This window comes from Pan paniscus, chromosome 3 (genome assembly GCF_029289425.2).
Source record: "Pan paniscus chromosome 3, NHGRI_mPanPan1-v2.0_pri, whole genome shotgun sequence".
Classification (NCBI taxonomy): Eukaryota; Metazoa; Chordata; class Mammalia; order Primates; family Hominidae; genus Pan; species Pan paniscus.
In genome coordinates this window covers 166,425,379-166,452,377 of record NC_073252.2, presented here as the reverse complement: position 1 = coordinate 166,452,377, position 26,999 = coordinate 166,425,379, and the positions used below count along the sequence as shown (strand labels likewise).

The 26,999-nt window shown below is 40.9% G+C and overlaps 1 protein-coding gene and 1 non-coding gene across 2 annotated transcripts in view; one reads left to right on the top strand and one right to left on the bottom strand.

Moving 5' to 3' along the window:
- The window catches only part of PALLD (palladin, cytoskeletal associated protein), a 423,408-nt gene that overhangs the window by 244,723 nt on the left and 151,686 nt on the right, over window positions 1-26,999 (bottom strand). Inside the window, exons 3-6 of the mRNA XM_063603981.1 lie at window positions 20,668-20,846; window positions 6,865-6,931; window positions 5,166-5,271; window positions 2,711-2,785 (exon numbers count right to left, since the gene is read on the bottom strand). Of these exons, the coding sequence (XP_063460051.1) occupies window positions 2,711-2,785; window positions 5,166-5,271; window positions 6,865-6,931; window positions 20,668-20,846 (427 nt within the window). The remainder of the gene's footprint in view (window positions 1-2,710; window positions 2,786-5,165; window positions 5,272-6,864; window positions 6,932-20,667; window positions 20,847-26,999) is intronic.
- On the top strand, window positions 1,561-1,669 carry LOC112439627 (U6 spliceosomal RNA). The gene has a single exon (XR_003027885.4). It is a non-coding gene; the product is annotated as a U6 spliceosomal RNA (small nuclear RNA).

Below are 26,999 nucleotides of genomic sequence, written 5' to 3'. Positions count from 1 at the left end.
AGGTAACCCTTGGACTATGAAAGCCAGCCCACCTGCCATTCACTGTCATCATCATGCCTAAGAGAAAGCCCAGTGAAGGTGCTATGAGTGACAAAGTAAAGGCTAGTTTGAGTTACAGAGGAGATCAGCAGGATTATTTTCTAAACCTACCCCTCCAAAACCAGAGACCAGGCCTAAGAAGGACCCTGCAAATCAGAGACGGAAGCTGCCTAAAGTGAGAAAGGGAAAAGCAGATGCATCAAGGAAGGGAACAGCCCTGCAGAAGAGAGATGTTCCACGGTCCAGACACAGAAAGTGGAAGGCTGGAGAAGTGGCTCTGAGCTTCCAGTGGCTCTGAGCTTCTAGTGGCTTTGAGCTTCCAGTGGCTCTGAGCTTCCAGTGAATTGACAGTTTGAGAGTTCTTAAAAATCAACCTATATAAAGAACAGAGTTTTGGTTTACTTCTCTTTAAAGCTGTGCTGTTAGCACAAAGAATGCTTCATGGTTTTCTTTTAGGGAAGGGGGAAAGACCACTAATAGAAAGTCTATGTTGCGGGAGCTGGATTGCAAGGGAGGAAACAGGATTTTGTACTTAGTATTTGAGAGTTCCTCTTGGTGCCCAGGAGGAATTCCATAGGATCTACACATGCCAGACCCATGCAGGAAAGCCCGGTAGTGAAAGAAAGCAAATCTTTGCTTCCTCTTTTCCTTCCCTTGTGCCACCAGCATGGACTTTATTTGTTTAAACCAAGAGGCGTGTTGGGCCCTGGCACCCCCAAATCAACTGTGTCTTGGATACCAATACATTGGACAACACACCCTTTCTGGTGATGACCTTGGGAAGCTGCTTGTGCAAAACTCTTAAACTACATCCTAAATGTGGAGTGTCCACCCCTCTGTAAACATTTTCTGTTCTAAACATCAAAGGAAGACTTCATTGGTTATCAGATTGACATGGTTTTAGGCAGGGTTTTACATAACTTCTTTTTTAGTAGTCTAGCTAGGAGGGTAGTTTCCAAGTTGTTACCACCTGTTATCATTTGTTGCCTGTGCCCAACTGGAAATACTATAACTGCTTATGAAAAGATATTTTATAAAGCTTGGATTCAACCGGCTGAAGGGAATAAAAATCACTCCTTATATGGAGATTACAAAAATGCTTTTCTTTACTGCCTCACAAAAGTTTTATAGATTTGCTTTCACATTTGTCTTTAGTTTACTAGGAATTGTTTGTCGTGAAAAGTATGAGGTAGGAGTCCAACTGGATACTTTTTCACCTCTGCTGAAGAATTCATTCTTTCTCCAGCAATTTGCAAGTTTCTGTAGGTATTCAGAAACTTTGTGGGCTCTGCTCTGATCACACATCAATTTCTCTAGCCTTGTACCAGTACCATACTGTCCTAATTACTATACCTTTAAAACGTCTTGCTATCTTATAGGACAAATCCCACTCCTTCCTAACACTACCTTATTTTCCTTCCTCAGGTGTATCCTGGCTATTCTTAGCCACTTTTTTCCTCCACACAACTTTTTGAATCAGGTTGCTAAATTCCATATCAAACAATTAAAAACCAGGAACCTGTGCTTGCTTTGGCAGCTCATATATACTAAAATTGAGATGATACAGAGAAGATTAGCATGGCCTCTGCACAAGGATGACATGCAAATTCGTGAAGTGTTCCATATTTTTAAATGTGGCTCATATACACTATGGAATACTATGCAGGCATAAAAAAGAATGAGTTCACGTCCTTTGCAGGGACATGGATGAAGCTGGAAACCATCATTCTCAGCAAACTAACACAGGAACAGAAAACCAAACACTGAATGTTCTTACTCATAAGTGGGAGTTGAACAATGAGAACACATGGACACCGGGAGGGGAACATCACACACCTGGGGCCTGTCGGGAGGTGGGGGACAAGGGGAGGGATAGCATTAGGACAAATACCTAATGCATGCAGGGCTTAAAACCTAGATGACGGGTTGATAGGTGCAGCAAACCACCATGGCACGTGTATACCTACATAACAAACCAGCACATTCTGCACGTGTATCCCAGAATTTAAAGTAAAAAAACCAAACCAAACCAAAACAAAAAAACCCAGGAAGCTGCTGGAATTTTAGCCAGATTACATTAAATACAGATTAATCAGGGAGTCATGGCTTTATACAGTCTGTTAGTCTGCAAGCATGGCATATGTCTCCATTTATTTGGGCCTTTTAAAATGTCTTTTAATAAAGTTTTATAATTTTCTCTAAAAAAAAAGGAAGGAAAAAGGAAAAAGAGAAGAAATGCTATATGGAAGCATTTCTGACTTGAGAGGCTGACCAGTGAAATGGATGTCATTCAGCCTGGCAATGCAAATTCCGGACTCAAGACAAATGGAAAATTAGTGAGTTTTTCTGAATTTCTATAAAACTTGCTAGATCTCCTAAGCAATTTCCTACACAGCAGGTTTTTTTTTTAATTTTTTTTTCTATCTGTCTTGGCTTTCCCACTAGATTTTAGGCTCTATCAGGTTCCTGCTCACATCTCTCAGAACCCATCACAAGATTATAGTCACACGGCAGTCGTTCAACAAATAACTATTTAGTCCCAAAGGTAACCATGGTAATCAGCCTACTAATCTGTTCCTTTTAATTTTTAAAGATTGCTACACGAAGCCACATGTAAATGAAATTTAAGGACCAAAGCAAACACAGAGAATGAGACTTCCAGATGTCAGACCTTTGTAAAAACAGGAGGAAAGTAGGCAGTAGTGGTTCCATCAGGTCGGCAGAGATATGAAGTTGGACTGTGAACCTGCAAAAGCAGAGACATGTGGATCAAATTCTAAATATATAAATTGCCTAAAAGATGGGCTGAAGAAACCTTTCATTATGGGGATCACCCACTTGAAGGAAATGAGTGAATGAAAAGTATCACCATACATCATTTTGCTCGTCTACTCTTACAGTACAGACATTGTTCCACTTCCTCATTTCACATCTGTTACTCTTCTCTGTTCAAAAGGATATTCAAGGTAAAAGTTCCCTGGGACCTTGGGGATCCACGAGCTTTTAAATGCTATTACCAAATGGATTTCTGTGTGTGGGACTTCCACATGGGTCTTTTTTAAAGTTCTCGTAGACATTGTATTTTATTTTTAAATACAGTTTGGATTCAATGCATAAAAGCCATTGGCTATTGGCACTGGAGGGTAAATTATCAAACATCTACCTATCTTATTTAACTTGTACTCTTTTTTGATATAGGGATTATGGGAAAGGAGAGAAAAGAATTTTTTTTTATTGACGTGCAAAAAACAAACGTGCTAAAATACCTATTGAATGACATTCATCTCTGGAGAAATATAAGGATTTCAGAGTAGTGAATGGAAAATATTTCTTTGTGTACTATCACTTATTTTTAAATGATCGGATTTATTCACTTACGTAAGTGGTTGTTAGCTTCTTAACCCAAGATGATGGTGATCTGGTATCGTGTGTCTAAATATGCCACAGGACATCATGAAGAATTTTGGCAGAGCGGTAGAGATGCTAGGATGCTAATGGAGTTTATTCATTAACCCTGGAAGACTTTACTGGCCTGTGATTCAAGAGGTCTGGGTTTCACTTTTCACTGTCTTTTTATGTCCCAAGAATATGTGAACACTCTTATAGTATTAATATATACTCTATGCCAGGGACTGTTCCAAGTGTCATATGAAGATTAACTCACTGGATCTTCAGGACAAACTTATGAGATACACAGTGTTATCATCTTCATTTTACAGATGAAGAAACTCGGCTTGAAGGGTTACATTATTTGCTTAAGGTCCCTCCTTTAGGAAGTGATAGAACTGGGATTCAAACCCAGGCAGTCTGGTTCCAGAGCATTACTTGATGTCACATTGCCTGCAATAATAAAGCGATGGAGTTTCTCTGGGTGCTTCATTCTCCCAACTATAAACATGGGGTAAATTACCTTCCATTCCATGTCTTTGTAGAATTTAATCCATTTAAAAATTCACTCTTTACATTATTATGGTATTTACATATCTAGATGTGTGTGTATCTCTCTATTTCCTAGGCTTCTGTCTTACATCTAAATACATTCTGTCACATTCACCCCATTTGGGAATGGGGTGGGTGACATTGTTTCCTGTCATGAAATGCCTAGCACCGTACTAAGCACTCAATAAATATTTATCAATATTTAAACATCAAATACCAAAAAATGCCCACTGAGTTAATCAAATATTTCTATAAATTCCACTCTGGTTAAGGGGTTTAAAAGAAATATGTACTATATATGCCATCTCTGAGTAACTGATACTTGTTGATTCAAGTTTATGGACCCAAATGTCTTCTCTCTACTGTTTGTATTTTCCACATATCGATAGCACCTATTGGCCTCTATAGTGGCTGAAACACCCCTGAGCATTCAATAGGTAATAAAGGCTGAGGGAGGACATGGTGATACTTATAAGACATACTCATTACTTAGGAATGAGTTTACATTTCAAGACTGTGGGGGAAAGCCTTTCTGTGAGTGTTGTCTTTGAACATATTCATTAAATCACGATTTAGAGACATCCAGATGTAATGGTTTTTTACTTTTTTTTTTTAAAAAAAGTTCATATTGTTTGTGTTTGCAAAGTAAATTCATTACAATTACTTCCCAGTAGTTTATATTATTGTTCTTTCATGGCTATAGCAGTCTTACAATAAAATAAAAGCAAGATCAAAAAGCATGGTGAAGTCAAGGAATTTGAGTTGTTTTTTCTTATTTGTTTAGCTTTTAGGAGTGGGAAAGCTTTTTGTTGGTATGCAGACTTGTCTTTTAATTTGTAATGAGCTAATAAATTTGGCTATATGAAAGAGCATACACATGTGAGGGAATAATCAAATAGTTACAGCTAAAACAGACACCGGTTTATCAGATTATTAGCTGTTAGAGAAAGAAGTTCCCAATGGAAATGCAAATGTTGACTAATTGGCAGTGTGGTTTTGGTTAAAGGTTATTTTTAGTGAACTGAAAGGAGAAACATTACCTACAATTTTCTTTGCTCTGAATTTTGTGTCCACTTAGAAAATATTTCAAGGGAGTATACTAGTTAGAATCAAAGTCATATTCTTAAAATCCACAAGTTTGCTGATGAGTTCGACCCCTTATGGGCTCTGGCTCAAAGCATACTTACCTGTTGCACAGGGACAGACAGTGGTTGAATCACAGCTGTGGTCACCCCTGTCTTTGGAGATGATGATCCTATTGTCAAGGAAACAGAAGTTGTTTTCTTTTGAGCTCTGGAAAATAGGAAGGTGAGTGTTTAGTCAGAATTTTTTTTGTTTTTGTTTTTTTGGTTTTTTTTTTAGCAGAAATAATTCCTTGAAACGTTTCAACAGAAAAGCTGGGTTTCTTTTTGTATACACAATCCGCTTCAACTGTAATTGCTTCCACCATGGGAATGCATAACCTACAGCTAGAATAGCTGTGGTCAGTATATACATGTACCTTATAGAATGTACCTTATAGACATTAAGCAAAATCAAAACATGAGTAAAAGAAAAGTAGCTAGACATAACTGAGACGCTGTTGAAGACGCTAACGTATTAAACTTGAAAATCCTAAAAGAAAATATTTGGAAAAAATCCAATCTTTATTGATAAGCAGAGATTTGAAATGTTTAGTGTTAGGGTCCTATATTTAACTCAAAGTTTTGGTTGTCTATTTTAAGTCTAACAGCTGTTCTTTGTTCTGGTTTCTAATTTTGTTGTCGGTATCTTGGAATTTTTGTATTTTCTTAGTGCATATAAGTTAGTGAGATATTTAGAGAAGATTAAGAAGAGTTGATTTCTAGGCCCAGCTTTGTCAAGTAGCTGGCTGTGAAATCTGAAGCAAGCCATGTAACTTCACTAAACTTGAGCTCCTTATAAAAACCAGGGGTGGTAAAATAACCTGAGAAGATCCTTTAAGCATCACTGATTATTTGATGCTGAATGGATATAATTTTTATGTACATACTAGCAGATAAAAGAAATTTATTAGAACAGACTCAATATTTATGGACTTTTCCATAATAGGAATTTCTGGTAGATTTTATTTTTGCCAAATAATTAAGATATTAACATTTTAATAATTGGTATGTCTTTGTAGGAATAACTAAGTTTTGTGAATTTCGGGTACAAGATCTAAATAAATATAGATCGTATCCAAAGGAGAACCGACTTCTGGCCTAATTAGATATTTTCCAACTTGCATAAATAAATTGGTCCTCACATTTTAGTAATGATTTAATTGATTTTCTCTTAATGTGACTTCTCTTTCCATACATTTATAATCAATTAGATGGCTGTCTTTGAAACTAACATTGCATATGGTAAAATTCTGGCATATCAATGATGAAATGCAGACTTCAAAGTTCAAATTTACACGTTAAAAATTGTGTTCGGGCCGGACATGTTGGCTCATGCCTATAATCCCTCCCAACACTTTGGGAAGCTGAGGCAGGAGGATCGCTTGAGTCCAAGAGTTCCAGATGAGCCTGGACAACATAGTGAGACCCCGTCTCTACCAAAAAATAAAAAAAGATTAGCCAGGTGTGGTGGTGTATGCCTATAATCCCAGCTACTTGGGAGGCTAAAGTAGGAGGACCACTTGAGCCTGGGAGGTCAAGGCTTCAGTGAGCCATGTCGCACCACCGTACTTCAACCTGGGTGACAGAGTGAGACCCTGTCTCAAAAAAAAAAAAAAAAAATTGTGTTCCAACCTCAGTATTTGATCTCTGATTAACATCAGTTGACTTTTTTCTTCAAAGCACAGCAAACATGGTTTCATACCCCAACCATTCTGTTGCCATTCTTTGTTTCCACATAATCGATGGAATTGTAGGCACTTACTGTGGCATAGCTCCAGCTCTTGATTTGAAAGCTAAACTTTCACTGTCAGAATCTGTTGAACTGGCACCTGGGAAAGTATTAAAGATAATGGTAAAGTTAAGATATGAGTGTTATCTATAATAATTGCAAAGAATTATATTTCCCTTAAATAAAATAACATACAAAGTCTTTTTGACCGAAACACACAATAAAATAGAGTGATTCAGGCTCAGACAATTTTTTATTTGTACTGTTTCTTCAGAAACTCATTTTTAAAAAGTACTACTATAAATAGCTTTCTTCAAAGCAATATACTTTTAATGACAGATTTATTATTAGTTTCATTTTTATCACTGTGGTCATCACAACGGTACTTTTCAATGGCTATAAACTATGAAATAAAGATGTGTGTGTGTTTGTGTGAAGAATACCCACGCTTTTAAACCGTAACCTTCTCCAGAGATTGCAGGGTAAGGACTGATGCTTTCTGGCTCCTGGGTAAAACTGAGTATGACAGTGGTTCTGTTCTTGAATAAGAGGGCCTTTGATTTTGGATCATGCCTTCCAAAATTCACTTGCATTATTACTGTTCTTAAATAAAGGGTCAACTTACCAGATTTTTAGTCAAAAGGTAAACTGCAGTCAGATTTTGATGTTTACATATTTCATGTCAAGAGATTTTAGGTGACAGACTTAAAAAATTGCAATGGTTCAGAGTATATTCTTAATGTTTCCAAGATACATTTAACTTGGGTCACTTATATTCTTTTATATAATAATACATGCTTATAGGAAAATAACCATATAGCACAGAATTGTGCAGCCTAATAGTAAAGATCAGTGGGTACCTTCCTAAATGACATTCCCAAATACCACATTAAGTCTGATGTGTATTGTTCCAGATAAATGTTTTTTTGTTTTTGTTTTTTTTGAGATGGAATCTTGCTCTGTCACCCAGGCTGGAGTGCAGTGGTGCAATCTTGGCTCACTGCAACCTCTGCCTCCTGGGTTCAAGCGATTCTCCTGCCTTCTGAGTGGCTGGGATTACAGGCATGTGCCACCTCGCCCTGCTAATTTTTGTATTTTTTCTTTTTTAGCAGAGATGGGGTTTCACCATGTTGGCCAGGCTGGTCTCAAACTCCTGACCTCAAGTGATCCGCCCACTTCGGCTTCCCAAAGTGCTGGGATTACAGGCGTGAGCCACCGCACATGGCCTGGATAAGTTTAATACAGCATATCAACATATTTACATTTATGTACATATTTATACAAATGGATTCACATGGCATGTTCACTTGGCATTTGGCTACTTTTGCCTATCAGTAGATTTAGAATACATACATTCACTGCATTCTCTTGGATAGCTGCCTGGTATTCCTTCCAGTGACTCTACTGTGATATGTTTTCCAGTCTTTTATTGACATTGAAAACAGTCATGTTTAGGTAACTCTGCTGGAATGTTTGCTGTCCCTTCCTATTTATTTCTGTGTCTACCATACAGTGTAGGCTTTCTTTGCCTGGGGCCTGGACTACCACAATCCATTCTTGTCTTCCCATCTCCTCCTTCTCAAATTCATCGTTGCCCTCCCTGTGTCGGCTAGATTTTCCTAGAGCACACCTTCCCTGTTAAAAATGAGATGATTAGAGTCTCTACTCAGTAAAATAAAAAACCCCAAATTTGTCATTTAATGGTCCTCATGATTTCCAACTTCATTTTCTACCTCTATCTGCCAGAACTTCTTGGACTTCCAAGTCATGTAACCCTAAGTCAGAGAGCTGAGTTCACCCGCACACCTATGGTGTGCACTCCATAAGTAAGGGGGATACGCAGTGAAGAAGACACATACACACACCCTACCACACACCACACACACACCCCACCACACCACACACACACACACCACATCCATACTCACCCCACCACACACACACCCCACCACACACCACACACACACACCACATCCATACTCACCCCACCACACACACACACCCCACCACACACCACACACAAACACACCACATCCATACTCACCCCACCACACACACACACCCCACCACACACCACACACACATCCATACTCACCCCACCACACACACACACACCCCACCACACACCACACACACACACATCCATACTCACCCCACCACACACACACACACCCCACCACACACCACACACACAATACACCACATCCATACTCACCCCACCACATACACACACCCCACCACACACCACACACACATCCATACTCACCCCACCACAAACACACCCCCCCACCACACCACACACACACACACCCCACCACACACCACACACACACACCACATCCATACTCACCCCACCACACACACACACACACCCCCACCACACCACACACACACCCCACCACACACCACACACACACGCCACATCCATACTCACCCCACCACACACACACACACACACCCACCACACCACACACACACACACCCCACCACACACCACACACACACACACCACATCCATACTCACCCCACCACACACACACACACACACCACATCCATACTCACCCCACCACACACACACACACACCACATCCATACTCACCCCACCACACACACACCCCACCACACACCACATACATACCCCACACACACCACACCCCCCCACATCCATACTCGCCCCACCACACACACACAACCCCCCCACCACACACATCCATACTCACCCCATCACACACACACACCCCACCACACACATCCATACTCACCCCACCACACACAGACACCCCACCACACACCACACGCATCCATACTCACCCCACCACACACACACACCCCACCACACACCACACACATGCATACTCATCCCACCACACACACACGCACCCCATCACACACCACACACACAACCCACACACCACACACCCCCTACACACATCCATACTCACCCCACCACACACACACACCCACCCCACCACACACATCCATACTCACCCCATCACACACACACACCCCACCACACACCACACGCATCCATACTCACCCCATCACACACACACACCCCACCACACACCACACACTCGTACTCATCCCACCACACACACACCCCATCACACACCACACACACAACCCACACACCACACACACACACCCCCCACACACACCCCACACACCATATCCATACATAACCCACCACACACACACACACCCCACCACACACCATACACCCCCCCACACACATCCATACTCACCCTACCACACACACACACACCACACACACATACCCATTGCACACCACACACACCCCACACACATCCATACTCACCCCACCACGCACCACACACACACCCCACACACACCACACACCACACACACACCCCACACACACCACACACCACACACACACCCCCCACACACATCCATACTCACCCCACCACACACACACACCCCACACCATACACACCCCAAACACACCACATCCATACTCACCCCACCACACACGCACCTACACACACCCACACCACACGCACACACCACACACCATACCCATGCTACACACACCCACACCACGCACACACCATACCCACACCACACACATCACACCCACACACACACCCCGCCACACCCACTGCACACACACCTCGCCACACCACCACACACACGCCACACCACCACACACACATGCCACACCCACGACACACACCACACACACACCACACACGCACACCATACCCCCCCACACACCATACCCACAGCTACCACGTACAACACACACACACACCCCTCTGCTCTTGTGAAGACATTGAAGAGAAATAAGTACATGATACAGTGGTGAGTGAAGCAGGAAAATCATCAAGCAGGGGAGGGGCACGGGCCGTGATGGGACTTCCCGGGGGGCTGCAATTTTAAGGATGGTGGCAAGGAAGCCTCCCCTAGGACACAGAGAAAGTGGGGACTCTCTCTCCCTGCTTGTTTTCCATGCCTGTACCTTAGTCATAGTTTTCACTCCTTAGGAAACTCCTATCCATCTTTTCTTGATACGCTATCTTCCGCGGTCAGCCCAGGCACTGTTCTGTGCTCTTTCTCTGAACTCCCAGCGTTCTTGTTTACAGCACTCACGTCACCTAGAATATCATGCCTGCTAGAAAATGATGAGTTCCCTGAGGATGGACGCTGGGTTAGAAAGGGAACTACCAATTTTTGCATATGTCCTATGTGCCCGGCGTCTGCTGGGCACTTTACCTCATTTAATCATCATCATAATAAACCTCACTAAGAAGTGAATTATGTCCAATTTATAGACAAGGACACCAAGGAACCAAGAGGTGAAGTAATTGAAGGTCACATAACTAGAAAGCAGTGGTGACAGGCAAAGCACTGTTGTTGTTGAGCCTCGTGGTCTGTGACCTTGCCCTCACACCACGTGACCTCCAGGTGACCTTCATGAGGTGCGTGCGTGTGGGTTCCTCAGAGGGCCTAGCTTCATGCCTTCCTCACACACACCTTCCAGGCTTCTGCTGGAATGAAGAAAGAGAACTGGGAAGTGGTAAAGCTTGTCTGGGGACGAGGCACAGATCGTGCAAGGAGAGAGGAGCAGCAGGCTGGGGGCAGTAACGGGAGGCAAATCTCGAAACACAGGCAGGACTGGGACGCTGGGGCTGACTTGTTTGAACCTGGTCGTGTAGGCACTGAGAGTGGGGGCTGGAAAAGTCAGTGTGCAGGATTAACTGGCGGAGTAGGCACACAAACGGGGCAAACAACAAACCATCAAAAACAAGTTATGGGCCAGGAGAAGTTTTCTCTGTGATGAGGAGATAAAGGGAGCTGAGAAACCGTGAGGAAAAGCCAGTGAAGGCGATCAGAAGGTCGGGGGTGACCCAGGAGACCATTTTATTGGAATCATAAAAGCATTTAGGAGAAGGGGAGCGGTGGCAAAAATCATATGGAAGTTATCACAGACACTCTCAAGGTAGCGAAAAATTGGGGAGAGAAAACAGTTACTTTTCACCTGATTCAAAATGTTTCAATCATTAAAAAACAAAAAATTCCTTCTGATGACCTCTCTTTAGAAAGCCATTCTTGCTACTTTTTTCCAGCTGATTTTCAAAGGAAAAAGGGGCCAAAAAGGCTGGGGCCCCCTAAATAAACACACATTTGCTAGCTTTTGCACACCTGTCCAACCCTTGTGAAATCTGAAAGTCACCTTATGTCTCAGGTGTCAGAGCAGCTCTTGCAGACGGGGGCAGATCAAATCTCCCTCTCTGTGCCAGCCAGTTCCCTGCCTTCCCCTCAGGGCGATTCTCCCGCCCTCTCCCACTCTGTTCCCACTTCAGTCATCTGCTTTGCACCTGCTGGTCAGGAGAAAAAAAAAAACAAAACACTACGGAGTCTCAGGTTAACGTCTTTCTCCGTATTTATTAACCGTCACTTTCAGTTTTGGATGTAGGCTCCAGTCTGAAAGAGTTGCATGTTCTAGCCCTTGTAGTTACTATCATCTGTTCACCTAACAGTTACCGGCCTAAACCTTAACTTTTCCTATTCTGCCTCCCACGCAGAGTGAAGGAATCACACGCCGACGATCCTGCTCCAGGCTTTGGCCAGTGGAAGTGTCACAAAAATGAGTCTCCTGCCTTGACTTTAAAAGGTGCTCCCTTTTCATTTTAAAAACCTACCGGCTGGGCGCGGTGGCTCACGCCTGTAATCCCAGCACTTTGGGAGGCCAAGGTGGGCGGATCACAAGGTCAGGAGATCGAGACCATCCTGGCTAACACGGTGAAACCCCATCTCTACTAAAACTACAAAAAAAAAAAAAAGAAAATTAGATGGGCATGGTAGTCCCAGCTACTTGGGAGGCTGAGGCAGGAGAATGGTGTGAACCCAGGAGGTGGAGCTTGCAGTGAGCCGAGATCACGCCACCACACTCCATCCTGGGCAACAGAGCGACAGAGCGAGACTCTTCAAAAAAAAATTTTTTTTTTAATATATATAATTAATATATATAAGTAAAATATATAAACATATAAAAATAAAATAAACATAATATATATTATATAGATATGTTTTAAATCTCTAACTGACTTTACTGAACTGAGTCATGGAATTTATCCTTTTATACATATTTTGCCTTTCAAGATTTGAGGAATAAATACATCCTTTCTCTCATTTCTATTATTTACTTCTTTTCCTCTCTTTTAAATCAGTTGCTATAATTACCAATACAGCAAGAATCATTTACAGATCAGAGTAACTGAAGCAATGTCAGTGACACATAACTTTATAAATGATGAACAACTACAAAGGAATTAGAATGGTTTTAAAGAACGTTTAATGACATGGGTAGATGTCTGTGACAGAATAGGTTAAATTAAAAAAAAAAGTTCAAAAGAGTAGATACAGCAAAATTTAAGTACTCACATGTAGGAAAAAATTGGAAAGATAAAAATATTAAGAGTGACTGTCATAAGGCAGTAGAATTAGACATGCTTTTTTATTTTTAGTTTTTGAGACAGGGTCTCACTCTGTCACCCAAGCTGGAGTGTGGTGGTGCCATCCCAGCTACTTCTGCCTTGACCTGCTGGGCTCAAGTGACCCTCCCACCTCAGCCTTCCAAGTAGCTGGGACTACAGGTGTGCACCACCATGCCTGGCTATTTTTTTTATTTTTTGTAGAGGTGGGGGTCTCACTATGTTGCTCCAGCTGGTCTTGAACTCCTGGACTAAGTGATTTTTTCTGCCTCAGCCTCCCAAAGTGCTGGGATTATAGGCATGAGCCACCATGCCTGGCCTAGACATGATTTTTATATCTTCTTTTTATCCGTACATTTTAGCTTTTTAAAAATAAAAATATGGTATTTAAAAATAATAATGGCCTACACTGTGTGCTAGGCACCACCCCAGTGGATTAACCCACTCAACCCTTACAACAATCTGATTTTCTCCAGATGAAGAAACCAAAGCATAGAGCCATCATAAAATACCATGAAAGGTTATTTTAAAATAGATAACACGAAGAATGGCCAAAGCTAAACTGGTTTAGCTTTTCTCCAAAAGTTTTCAAAACCCAGTGAATGGAATCTCTGCCTAGAGAGGCATGGCAGTGGTCCTGGCACCAAGGGCTTTACCCTATGTGATTACCAGGAACAATTCCACATTTCACATCACAGCACGCTTCACAATGTCACTTCAAAGGGGCACACATTTTATCTGATTATTCGTAGCACTGAGAACCTGTGTCTAACAGGACCTGCCAATCTGTGTCACGCTGGTTCTCTTCCCTACCTTTTTAATGCTGCCCTGCCCTCCTCTCCTCCTGACCCCAATCCTCTTTATCCACAAGGTCCGGTTTAATCCAGCTTCCTTCATCCCACATTTCAGGGCCACCATCTTGCCCTCTTTGGAGCTCATAAAGCTATTCATTTGACAGTCTGTGTAATTCATTTTACAATCACAGGGGGAGGCAGTGGTGGGAACTTGAGATGTCTATATTTATTTTACATGTTTACATGGATCTTTCCTATTTACATAGGAAATTCTTGAGAAGCTCTCTCTGCCAGCTAGTTCTTGAGGGTACCCTCTCACCATCTAGTACAGATTCCATTTCCTTTCCCCATCTTACTCTCCTCCCTCCTGCATGATCTATTTTTCTCTCTTGCACTATCTTCTTCAGCCTATAAACATATTCTAGTAAATCCTGCCTGAAAACACACACACTGTAAAAACCATCTTTTTGACCCCATGCTCCATTCCAGATACCAGCTCCTATCTCTTAGTTGGCAGTTAAGCAAAACTTCTCCAACTAGTATGTTATTTGCTGCTTCTCTTTCCATATTTCACAAACTTTTCTCAACCAGTACCATTTGATCTTTAACCCTGTTCAGATTCCTCAAGCTCCTCTTGCTAAAATCACTGACAACATCCACTGTTGCTGACCCCAGTGGATTTCTCCTGGCCCGCATCTGATTGGAGCTCTCAGCAGCAGCAGACACATCTTGCAGCCCTGTCTTCTGGAAACTCTTTCTCTTGCCTTCCCTTACACCATTCTGCCTGGTTTCTCTCACACCCTGGGGGCTTTTCTTTCTTATCTTGTTTGCTGGCAACTCCTCTTTCAACAGGCAGGAGTATCCCAGGCTCAGATTCAGATCCCTTCCTCGTCCCCATTCCCTCTTCCTCCCTAGCTGATCTGTTTGGAGGTGTATCCAGTCCCACAGCTTTAGTTACCATCTATATCCTGATGCTCCCCGAATACAGCATTCTCACCCTGTGCTCTAGACATCTATGTTTATATTTGCAACTACCGGCCTGACACATCCACGTGGCTAGCTAAATAGAGATTTCAAACACAGCATGTTCAGGCTGGACGCAGTGGCTCATGCCTGTAATTCTAGCACTTTGGGAAGCCAAGGTGGGCGGATCACTTGAGGTCAGGAGTTTGAGACCAGCCTGGCCACCATGGCAAAACCCCATCTTTACTAAAAATACAAAAATTAGCTGGGCATGGTGGCTCGTGACTGTAGCCCCAGCTACTTGGGAGGCTGAGGCAAAAGAATCACTTGAACCCAAGAGGCGGAGGTTGCAGTGAGCCGAGATCGCGGCATTACACTGTAGCCTGAGTGACAGAGCGAGACTCCATCTCCAAATACACACACACAGACACACACACACACACACACACACAGCATGTTCAAAAGACAGCACTTAATTCCTTCTGTCCCCAATCCTATTCCTTTTCCGTCTTCCTCATTTCAGAGATTGGCACCATTGTCCTCACAAACAGTATAGCTGAATCCACAGAGTCATCCCTGATTCCTTTCCTCCCCTCGCCTCCACATGGAACCACTGCAGGGTTTTGGACCTGCCTCTGAACCCAACTCGAATCTGACTCACTCCCTCATCTCTGCCATATCCTCCTGAGGCACCCGCATCTCTCCTCTGTCCTGCTGCAATAGGCTTCTACTAACCAAAGAGTCAGTTAGAAAATATGAATCAGTTTAAACCCTCCATGATTTTCAATTTTATTTAGCCAAACTAACAGTGACTATAGGCCCTGTGTCCTGCATACCCCGGCTGCGGCCCAAGCCTCTGAGCTAACTCTTCCATCTGATGTTCCAGTTACCCTGGACTTCTTCCTGCAACTTAGGCACATCTGGCTGTCCTCACCAGGGCATTTGTTCCCTTGGTCTGGAGCACTCTTTCCCCAGCCTTCCCTACTGGCTCCTTCTCAGGCTCCCATCGGAGACCAAATGTCATCTCTTTGGAGCAGGCTTCCTGATCACCGCATCCCATCAGCCACCTTTATTTCTTTCACAGCCCTTGCTGCTGCTGGAATGCCTTATGAGTTTACTGGGTTACTCTGCCTCCCTTCTGGAGTGTTCGTGCAGTGACGGCAGAGGCCTGCTTGTTCGCTGCTGTGTGTCTCAAGGGTGAACCACGGCCTCCCTTACAGTAGTCACTCACTGTATTCTTGAGAATGACCGAAAAGTGCTCAATTATATGCCCTGAAAAATGCTGTGCTCAGATCCAAAATCCTGTTGCCTGATGAAGGCAAGGAACTGTAGCTGCCCCAGTGATGATGAGTTTATTTGGATTTTATGCTGTAGGGTAGAGGGCAGATTCAGGAGGCACACTGCCTAGGTTTGAATCCTTGACTCCCAGGCATGTGTGTGTGCTGTGTGTATATGTGTGATCTTGGTCATTACTTAGCCTTTTAAAACTTCAGTTTCTTCAACTATAAAATAGGGTGATTTTTAGTTTTCACATATGAGTGAGAACATTCGGTGCTTAACTTGCTGTTAAAAAAGTTAATCTTGGCCGGGCGCGGTGGCTCACGCCTGTAATCCCAGCACTTTGGGAGGCCGAGGCGGGCGGATGACGAGGTCAGGAGATCAAGACCATCCTGGCTAACACGGCGAAACCCCATCTCTACTAAAAATACAAAAAATTAGACGGGCGTGGTGGCAGGCGCCTGTAGTCCCAGCTACTCGGGAGGCTGAGGCAGGAGAATGGCGTGAACCCGGAAGGCAGAGCTTGCAGTGAGCCAAGATCGCGCCACTGCACTCCAGCCTGGGCGACAGAGCGAGACTCCGTCTCAAAAAAAAAAAAAAAAAGTTAATCTCAGAAGTAAAAAAGCAGAACAGGGGCTAATAGGGGCTGGAAAGGGGAAGGAGAAGGGGGGAATGGGAAGAGACTGTTAAAGGATACAAAATTACAGCTAAAAGTTTAAGAGGAATACGTTCTAATGTTCCATACCACTATAGGATGACTATAGTTAACAATAATACCTTATATGGTCTTAAGTAGCTAGAAGGAGGATATTGAGTGTTCTCAACACAAAGAAATGATAAATGTTTGAGATGATGGATATGCTAATTACCCTGATCTGATCACTATACGTAATATGTATCAAAGCATAACCACATACCCCACGAATGTGTACAATTATTATTTGTCGATTTAAAAAAATAAGAAAATTTTAAATGGTGTGATATTTGTGAGGATGAAATGAGGTGATCTTTGTAAAAATGAAGAACAGTGCTTGGCTCCTAGGTGACACTAAATGAATGCTAGCCACTGTTCTTAAGCTGTAATTTCTTTTGTATCATTCTAAAACTTGACGCATGGGACAGTGGAATTTAGAAAGTTTCTAATTTGTAGGTTGTTAAACTTTTAGAGATGGCTTTGCTGAGATTTTAATTTCAAAAAGAAACCTTTCTACCCTCTGATAGATAGGCTGCCAACGACAGCTGATGTAGTAATAACATGCTTCAGGAAGCAATTCAATAGGAATATGGGTGAGTCTAATTTAGTGCTAGAATAAGTAAAATATAAAAATTTCTTACTTTAAGTCATAAGTTGAGGCTAAGAATTTATCTGAGGTTCTCTCCCACTTCACATAACTGTTCTTAGGGATTAAAACACTAAAATCTTTTGTTTTTTAAAAAATTATTCATATTTCACAAGGCCAAGGAGCCAGTTTTCTAAAGCACTTTATGTTAGGCTTAGCAGACTGAATCTTCACACCTCTTCATTCTTGCTATGTCCAGCTTCCTTACCCTCCCTTCAATTTATCTAAAGTCACGTACGATCTATCTATAGTCAGAGGTACCCAATGGTGTCGGATGTCTCAGTAAGTTCAGCAGTGTCACATGGAAAGCTGGGCACTGGAAGAAATCCACTATCTCTGTTGAAGTCGCGAACATGAAAGATACGTGGCATATAGAACTAAAGGGATACTTTTCTCATATTCAGTACCTCAGGCAGATGATTTGAAAGGACTGGCAAAAGAGAACTGGCAGTTCAGAGGCTTTTATACAGAAGAACCACATTAAAAGTTAAAGATCAGTATGGTGAGAGTTTGAGTCTATCCCAGTTGGATTCTGCAGCTGGTTTCAAGAGGCAGTGAAATATCTCATTTTATAGTATATATATGATTTTATATATATCTTATATATCATGCATTTAACTTTTATAAGTTCTTAAAATGCTTTTGATTTCTCTTATACCACTTATTATATTACTTTATCATTTTACATTCTGGTTTTTTTTTTTTCTTTTTTTTGAGACTGAGCTTCGCTCTGTTGCCCAGGCTGGAGTGCAGTGGCATGATCTCAGTCTCCTGGGTAGCTGGGACTACAGGTGCCTGCCATCATGCCTGGCTAATTTTTGTATTTTTAGTAGAGATGGGGTTTTACCATGTTGGCCAGGCTGATCTTGATCTCCTCCTTGGCCTCCGAAAGTGCTGGGATTACAGGTGTGAGCCATTGCGCCTGGCTTTTTTTAAAAAAATGTGTTTATCTGCTGTTAGATTGAGAACTCCTTGATATCAGGAATTGTCTCTTAACCACATTTATACCTGCACTGTGTGGCACTTGGTAGGGTCTTAATAAATGTTGGTTAAATTAAGTTGACAGGCTTTTACTTAAATCTAATATGATTTCATTTAATATTTGTAGTATGAAAGCAGCACAACCCAAAATTTATCATATTTCTAGCAATCTTGCAAGCAAATAAAGAATTTCATTTAAAAGTGCTCTATCTGAACTTGGAGACACATCTGATCATCATTAGCAGACAGGATTTTTATGGAAGTTTGTTTCCTTCACTGTATTCTAAGATGCCTTAAGAAGTTTGCTACATAACCCACCCCTGAATAATACTGCTAACTCATTAGTGAAATTTTAAACATCTTTTTATCATTCATTTTTCATTCATGCAGCATTTTGAAATACCTATCAGTATGATAGGGTGGTTAATATGGGCCCTGGAGCAAGACTGTCTTGGTTCAAATTCTTGTGTGACTTTGAACAAGTTTCTTCTACCTCTCTGGGCCTCAGTTATAAAAAAGGAACACTAATAATACCTCGTAGGCTACAGCAAAGTATAAATGATTGTGTGTGTGTGTGTGTGTGTGTGTGCATTTTGTAAGTGTCATGTAAGTATTAGTTGTTACTACATACAGAATGTTTGTTTTTATTAATAGGACAAGGTCCCTTGAGGCACTCCAAGATGTTTGCTACCAAAGGTAATGTGGAGGATCCTTTCACTGAAAGTAAAGGTACATACTTTTAGTCATCAGTAATCGTTACTTTTTATTTTTAAATTTTTCTCTTTTTTTAAGAGATGGGGTCTTGCTCTGTCTTCCAGGATGGAGGGCAGTGGTGTCATCATAGCTCAATGTAACCTTGACCTCATGGGCTCAAGCAATCCTCCCTCCTTACCTCCTCAGCCTCCTGAATAGCTGGGAGTACAAGTACACGCCACCAGGCCAGCCTAACTTTAAAAAAGTGTTTTTTTGTTTTGTTTTGTTTTGTTTTTTGAGACAGGGTCTCAGTATGTTGCCCAGTCTGGTCTCAAACTCCTGGCCTCGAGCGATCCTCCTGCCTCGGGCTCCCAAAGTGCTGGGATTACAGGCATGAGCTACCTCACCTGGCCCTACTTTTAAAGCTAATTATTGTGGGTCAGTTCTTGAAGGAGCTATAAATGGTGGCTCACATCTTGCCTTCTTCACCTCTACATAATGAAGATATTGGTGCTATTAAATAGTTTAAAAAAGTACAGACCTCAAGGATTTTAATATTCTTTCTATATTTTAACCATTATTTTGAAAGCAACCAATTAACAGAGCACTCATCAATTTATGGATTTAGGAATAGTATAAACACTACAGTGCTTAAAACACTTCCAACTATTCTAAATTATTGGTATTGATCAAAACACAATAAAAATGTAAAATATAATACTTTGATATCAAGTTTTTCAACTCCCTGGAGACTGAATCCTGTCAAAAATGAACAGAACAACAGAAATAGCCCATTCTCTGCGTACCCCTCTTTAATACAACATTGATTCTTGAATATTCTCACCTAGTGATTGCAAGTTTATACTACATTTAGAAGGAATAATGGGGTCTTAACAAAAGAGACAAAATTCTAGAATTTAGTAAAAATGAGAACATTAAAAAGTATTCAATCACTTAAAATTCTCATGAATGATTTCCTGAGTCATTTATCGTTTAACTTTGCTTGATATGGTATTTCAATTGTGTTTCTATGCTTCATTTACTAGAGAAAGACAAAAATAATTTGGATACCTTACATTTTAAATAATTCAAGTTAATGGAGTGGAAACATTCTACATTAAAAGGAACAAATGTTGACATCAGAGATAGTTGATGGGTGCCTAAATGTCGGAACAGTTCAATTTATAAAGGTTTTCAGGGAAATGAAGTTTGAATTAGAACACCATTGTGCCGTTTGCATTGGAAAGGCACATTTGCATGCCCAAGATACTGGAGTCATTAGACCACTGACACCCCTTTATCCCCCATTACCAGGCACCCCTCCTTACCTTCAATGAACACCTCAGCAGATGTTGTGTCTGAGCCGCTGGGATTCGTAGCCAGACAGGTGTAGCGACCTGTGTCGTCCTCAAAGGCCTCTGCTATGATCAGGGTATGGAGGTCCCCTCCCTCACAGTGGATTTGAATATCCGGAGTGTTGTGCAGTTCTTTCCCTTCACAGAACCATCTGCAGGCCAAATGGAGGTCAAAGGATAGGAGAGAAAGAAAGGAAATGGTGATGTTTAAAACAATAAAGCAGAAGTGAAGGCTGGTTGCTATGCAAAACGATGTTTGTTTGATTTAAAAAAAAATCAATGTCAGTGTTACTAACGGAAACTCTACAATTTAGACTGTGAAATTAATGACTAGACAATTCCCATAGGTTTTCTTTGTAAAGCATCTTGTACATTTTATCAACCCAAGTGATGCTATCAAACTCAGAAAGACCATTTCAGTTATAAAAGGAACAGAAACTCAGTGTCTTATAAAATGCTTTATAACAAATACCTCCTCCATTTATTACAATTTTATCTATTAGTCTCATCTAAAGAAAAATAGAAAATATAAACATTATGCTTAAAATATTTAATATATGAAAAGAGACTTATCATCATGTTAAAAAATCACAGGCAGCAATATTTTTGTTGACCTTAAGACTTCTGATCAGCTGAGCAGTAACAGATTTAATGCCTTCCACATTTCTGATATTTACAAAACTTTCTAGCAGACCGCCTCGGCCTCCAAGATGTGGAGAGATACAGCAGTTGTGCTGTAATTCATTCTTGCTGGTCAGCACTTTTCCTTTCCCAAACAATCAGGTCCTTCGTGTGGGAAATTTCAGGCTGCCAGACTGCTTGAACACAGGTTCTCTCACTCTCTCTCCTCTCTTCCCCCAGCACCTCAAATTCTCAGTAACATTTGGTGGCCTTTACATTTTACCAAGAAACAAACATACAAACAAAACAAAACAAAGCCCAAAGCTGCCCTAAAAAAAACCCCAAATGGGATTTATTTTTAAAGAAATGTGTAGAAATCTGCCACTTAGAACTAAAAGGACTGAATTCTCCGGGAAAATATTGTCCATTTAGCTCTTAATGAGCACTTAGAGGTTTTCTCTAAGTCTAGTTTCCTATAAAATTACTTGGATTTCACATCCTTTTGTGAAATATGACACGGAAGACTTTTTTTTTCTGTATTTAGAGTAGAATAATACAGGTTTTTGTCTAATTTAATTTGAAAATAAAGTTAATAAAGCAAATGAGTTTGCTAATACTCTGAGTATCAACCCCAGAAACCATGCTAAACAGTAAATATGTGATTCCCACCAAAGAAGAGATAAGACCTGGGGAATTAAAGAACATACAATAATCAGCCAACTGAGCATTCTATGCAATGCAAACCATATTACTTTGGGGGCAACGGAGCAGGACAGTATTTCTTGATTCTGGGGCACTGTATGGTTTTCTTTGTTGTCATAAAGTCTTGAAGAACTTTCCAGCCCAGAGTCATCCTCCAGTCTCTTTCTTTTTTTTCTGTTATCTTTCCAAAGCCATAGTCCAGATCCTCACCCATCAGTATTAACTGTGGCTTTAGTGTTTTAATGGGTCTCTCCATCACCAGCAGACTATAAATTCTTTCTATATTCTGTCATCAGATTAATGCTCTTGAGGTTTTTCCCTACATACACCATTCTCTAAACTTCAGATCTGTCACTGTGGGTTTTCATATAACTTGGCCCTGTCGTTTTCTTATACTAATCCTCTGTTTCTGTCGAATATTTGCATGAACTTACTGCTCCTTACATAGCCCTCAAATATTACCTGCCTACTTTTCTGTGCCCACATTTTCTTCTCCTTGGAATTGTCTCCTTACCCTCTTCATTAATCCCATCTAGGAACTATTCTTCCTTAAGACCAAGCGAAAGGCGTCTTCAACAGACTAAAATAAAATGAATATACACTAACAGAGCTTCTTCTATGTGTGAGGAACTGCATTACCTACTACAGGTAATAGAAAAAATAACGCCTGCTAAACTCTGAAACTAGTTGAGTTTGTCTGTGAATTAGAGTGTTTCTACATTCCATAAAAAAGATATAAACCACCTATCAGGGGGAAAATGAAGCATAAAAAAATGCAACAGAGGTTCCATAGAGAGAAGGATTCGTTTCTTTTGGTTAGATGTACTCCATAGGGAAACCCTTGCCAACTACCTAAGTGACTAGTATGTTGTCCTCTAACTCAGTGAACTTATAGCCTGCAAGCCTACCGCCTATTTTTATATGGTCCTTGAGCTAAGAATGGTTTTTGTACGTTTAAAGGTTTGAAAAAAATCAAAAGAAGAAGAGTATTTTGTGACATAAAGTTCACATTTCGGAGTCCTTAAATAAGGTTTTTTTTTTGGTGGGGGGTGGGGAACATAACCATGCTCATTCATTTACATGTTGTCTATGTCTGCTTTTGCATTATAGTCAGAGTCAAGTAGTAGTTGCAACATATTATATGGCCCTCAAAGCCCCAGTTATTTAGTATCTGGATCTTTATAGAAAATGATTCCCCACTCCTGCTTTTTGCTCCTCAAAGTGTGGTCCTGAGGCCAGCAGCATCAGCATCACCTGGAAGCTTGTTAGAAGTGCAGTATCTTGATCTTCACCCCAAATCTACTGAATCAGTTCAGATCCCCTAGGTGATCATGTGCACTTTAAGAAGTGTTGGTCTGATAAGTTCTGGACCAGAATGACCCGCCTTACAGAGTCTTGGCTTTCCATCCAGGTTGCTCACTTGTTTCACATAGCAACCATTTTTTTGGTTTGTTTTTGAGATGGAGTCTCGCTCTCTCACCCAGGCTGGGGTGCAGTGGCGCGATCTCAGCTCACTGCAAGCTCCGCCTCCCGGGTTCATGCCATTCTCCTGCCTCAACCTCCCAAGCAACCATTTTTTAAAAATGTATATTGTACCTCTGGTCCCTTGCATGCCAAAGCAGCAGAGACACTGAAAATTAAAAGGCATGCTTAATACATTCATATGCCAAACATTGTGCTAGAACCTAGAGAGTAAGTTAATATAAGACCAGGCCTCTACCCTGGAAAAACTTACATTCCAATAGGATAGAAAGGCCCATCAAGAGCTAATTTCAGTATAACATGGAAAGTTAAGTACCATGGTTGTGATAAAGACAAGGTGCCAAATCCATCAATACATTTAAAGGTCCAGTGTGGGCCTGTGATCTCAGAAACATGATTGTATCCTAGTATATTCCAAGTAAGCTAAGCCATTAATTACTTGCACCCTTCATCAAAGAATTTTCTACATCATTTTGTGAGATATTTTTTAACACAATCATTAAAAATACACTCTTCCATTTAACAAAAAACCCTGGAAGGCTAAATGACTTTCCTAAAGTCACAGTTGAGCCTCTTTGCTCTGCCATTGCTAGTTCCATTGAGCAAATGATTCCAATCATAGATCAAACACACACTGATCTAAATACTGGCCAGAAACTATGCTGCCCTTTTTGTTTTTAGGGAGAGCCTGCCATCCAAATATTTGCAGGGGTTTTTTTTTTCCTCCACCTCTTGGGTCACACCCTAACTTACCACATTTTAACAACATAGAACTGGCGACTTGACAGGCACTTACATCAACAACTGACTTTCCCTGGCTGTCAGTTGCTTTCCCTGAAAGCAATATGCATGGCTCATGCTAATTATTTTACTTATACCTTACTGGGCAAATTTATTCTTTTCTCTGCATTATTTCTCCTATGTATTACAATCTGAGATGCTGTTTCAATTTTATTCACTGAGGTGGAGAACAAAAAACATGCATATTTAAAAAGCAAAAACAGGTCAGCCTAGTGGTTTACAAGCACCAATCATTTTGCCATATGCAGTTGCTGAAGAGTTTTATTACATAATGAACCATTTCAGATGACTAAATAGATGAGTTAGACTGAGGCAGAAAATGCATTCATTGTCTTAACTTTCCTGCCAGTATTAAGGTATATTTCAAGCACTTTATAGCACTTACTGATTCTTTTCTTTAGCCTTAAACTTATCATTATCACTCAGTTTATAATCAGTCTTAATTTATTTTTTTAAAGTACAAATTCCATGGAAGAAACAGGACAGAAAAGCATTCTGCAACATATTCATGGGTTGTTAGCAGGTACTCAATGAGAAAAAATTTCATGGTCAAATAAGTTTAGTAAATGGCTGGATTGAGACAACGTTAAACAAATTTCTTTGCTGCAGGCCTTCCCAGGGCCTTAAATAAGGAAATGTGAATTGCAAACATCAAGGAGTGAGATGTAATATGTATGTAGCATTTTACAAATCTATTAGAGCACAGATTTCTTCACTATTTGTTATTTCATCGGATGCATGTTCTAAAGTAATGTGGGGCTGATAATAAATATTTTAAAGCATCAACTATATTCAATACTCTATGGATCAATTTTAAAAGTTAAAAATTGCATTTTTTTTAAACAATCAACTAGTAGTTGATTTCTAGTTGGGGAAACTGGCATAAATGCATTTGATATCAAATAATGGCATGAGGAAACAATACAGACGATATCAGAAAGGGACAAATGATCAATTATCAAATGAATGAGGTTAATTATTTTTGAGTACAGAAAGAAACATACAAAAAGAACATAATTTTGCATGCATTCAATTTTGCATCTAGGACATTGCTGACCCTGCAGGGACTGCCCATCCCAGGGTTAGCCAGTTCCTAGAGGTGTTAAAGACCCTCCTGGGAGCGTGCCCTCCATATGCAAACTAACCAGTCCAGAGCCCACACACTCTGCACCCCCTCTATTGGGCTCTCATACTCAGGGCCACAACTTCCCTCCCCACATCAACCCAGGGCCAGATACCAGACAACCAGAAACAGCCCCTGTGCTTGAGAACCCACTGAAATTACTCAAAACAGGCAGTTCTAACCCTGCGTATCTTGCCTCACCTATCCCTTTCCTGTGGGTTCTTAGGCAAAGGCTCCTGTCCACATTTCCCCCTTGCTCCTTGGCCTTCTGACTGACCCTGGCACGTCCCCTGCAGTCCCCTGTGGTGTGGCATGCCCCCTCCTCTTGGGAACTATGAATAACAAACTATTTAGTATCTTTCCAATGACAGTCATCTCCTAATCTGTTGACCTCACCACATCCGAATAGCAGTCAAACCTACATTTTCAAACAGGGCACATTGCCATTGAGCTTATCAAAGAAGAATATGCTTACAGATGAAGAAAGGACTGAACAAATAGTTTAATATAGGCCACAGTTTGTGCTTTAAAATATATATGGAGAGAGGCTTATAGACTTTCACCAACTCAAACTGAAGTGCATTTAAAAAGCATAAAACTAAACTGAAAATAATCTAGTTAGTGCATATATGAGAAAAGGAAATCTGCCTCATCCACTCTTTATGTAGCTGATTAAAGACACATCACCTTCTTGTCTAAACTAACAGAATCTTAGAGTTTTGAAGTTTTGGCACCACACATTGGACGAGATGGGTGTGCTACAGTCATGTTTGTTTAGTTCAGTTTCTCAAAGGTCATAATTCCACCAGCTTCCTGGCAAAGAACTCAAAACATTTACTATTCTCTAAAGAGGTAAATGGGAGGAGATCTGTTGGTTAAATTTTGACCTCTTGAAATTTCGCTCACATTAAATTCTTGTTGCTGGTGTCATTTAGGGAAAGAGATACCAGGGTGACAAGCTAAACTGTGAAACATACAAAATAGGATGAAGTATAGGTTTGGTAAATGCATGGCACAGGCAAGGACACTATCCCCCTTCTTCCTGTGGCAGACGTCACTCACTCATCAGAATGTTCTTTGCTAGTGAGACGGAATGTCTGAGAATCCTCAGCACAGCTGTTTAAGGCTACAAAGCAACTAAAGTTGAAGGTTGAAATGAAACACATTTGCCATCCTCAATTTGATCTCTTTCTAGGGGATACATTCTCACTTTCCTCCAGATCCTGAAAGCCCTGTTTAATTGCTGTGGGCTAAGAGTGGAGAGGGGTTTGACTGAGAGAGGAGTGTGGGTGGAATGTGGCTAAGAGAGAATCCACTCAAGTAAAATTTGACTTGAGAACCCCCTCGGACATTTATTCATTCCATTTTGAATACCTGGAAGGCTTTTATCTAGTGAATAGTATCTGGGTAGCATATCAAAAAATTAAAATCTTATTATCTACATTCCCATTCTGAACTTCTGATAAATTTCAACTTCAATCACATTTTTTATTTTCTGCCATAAAATCATAAAAAGATGTAATTATGATCTCATAATTAGGATGGAAAGATCATACAATATTTGAGAACAATGACA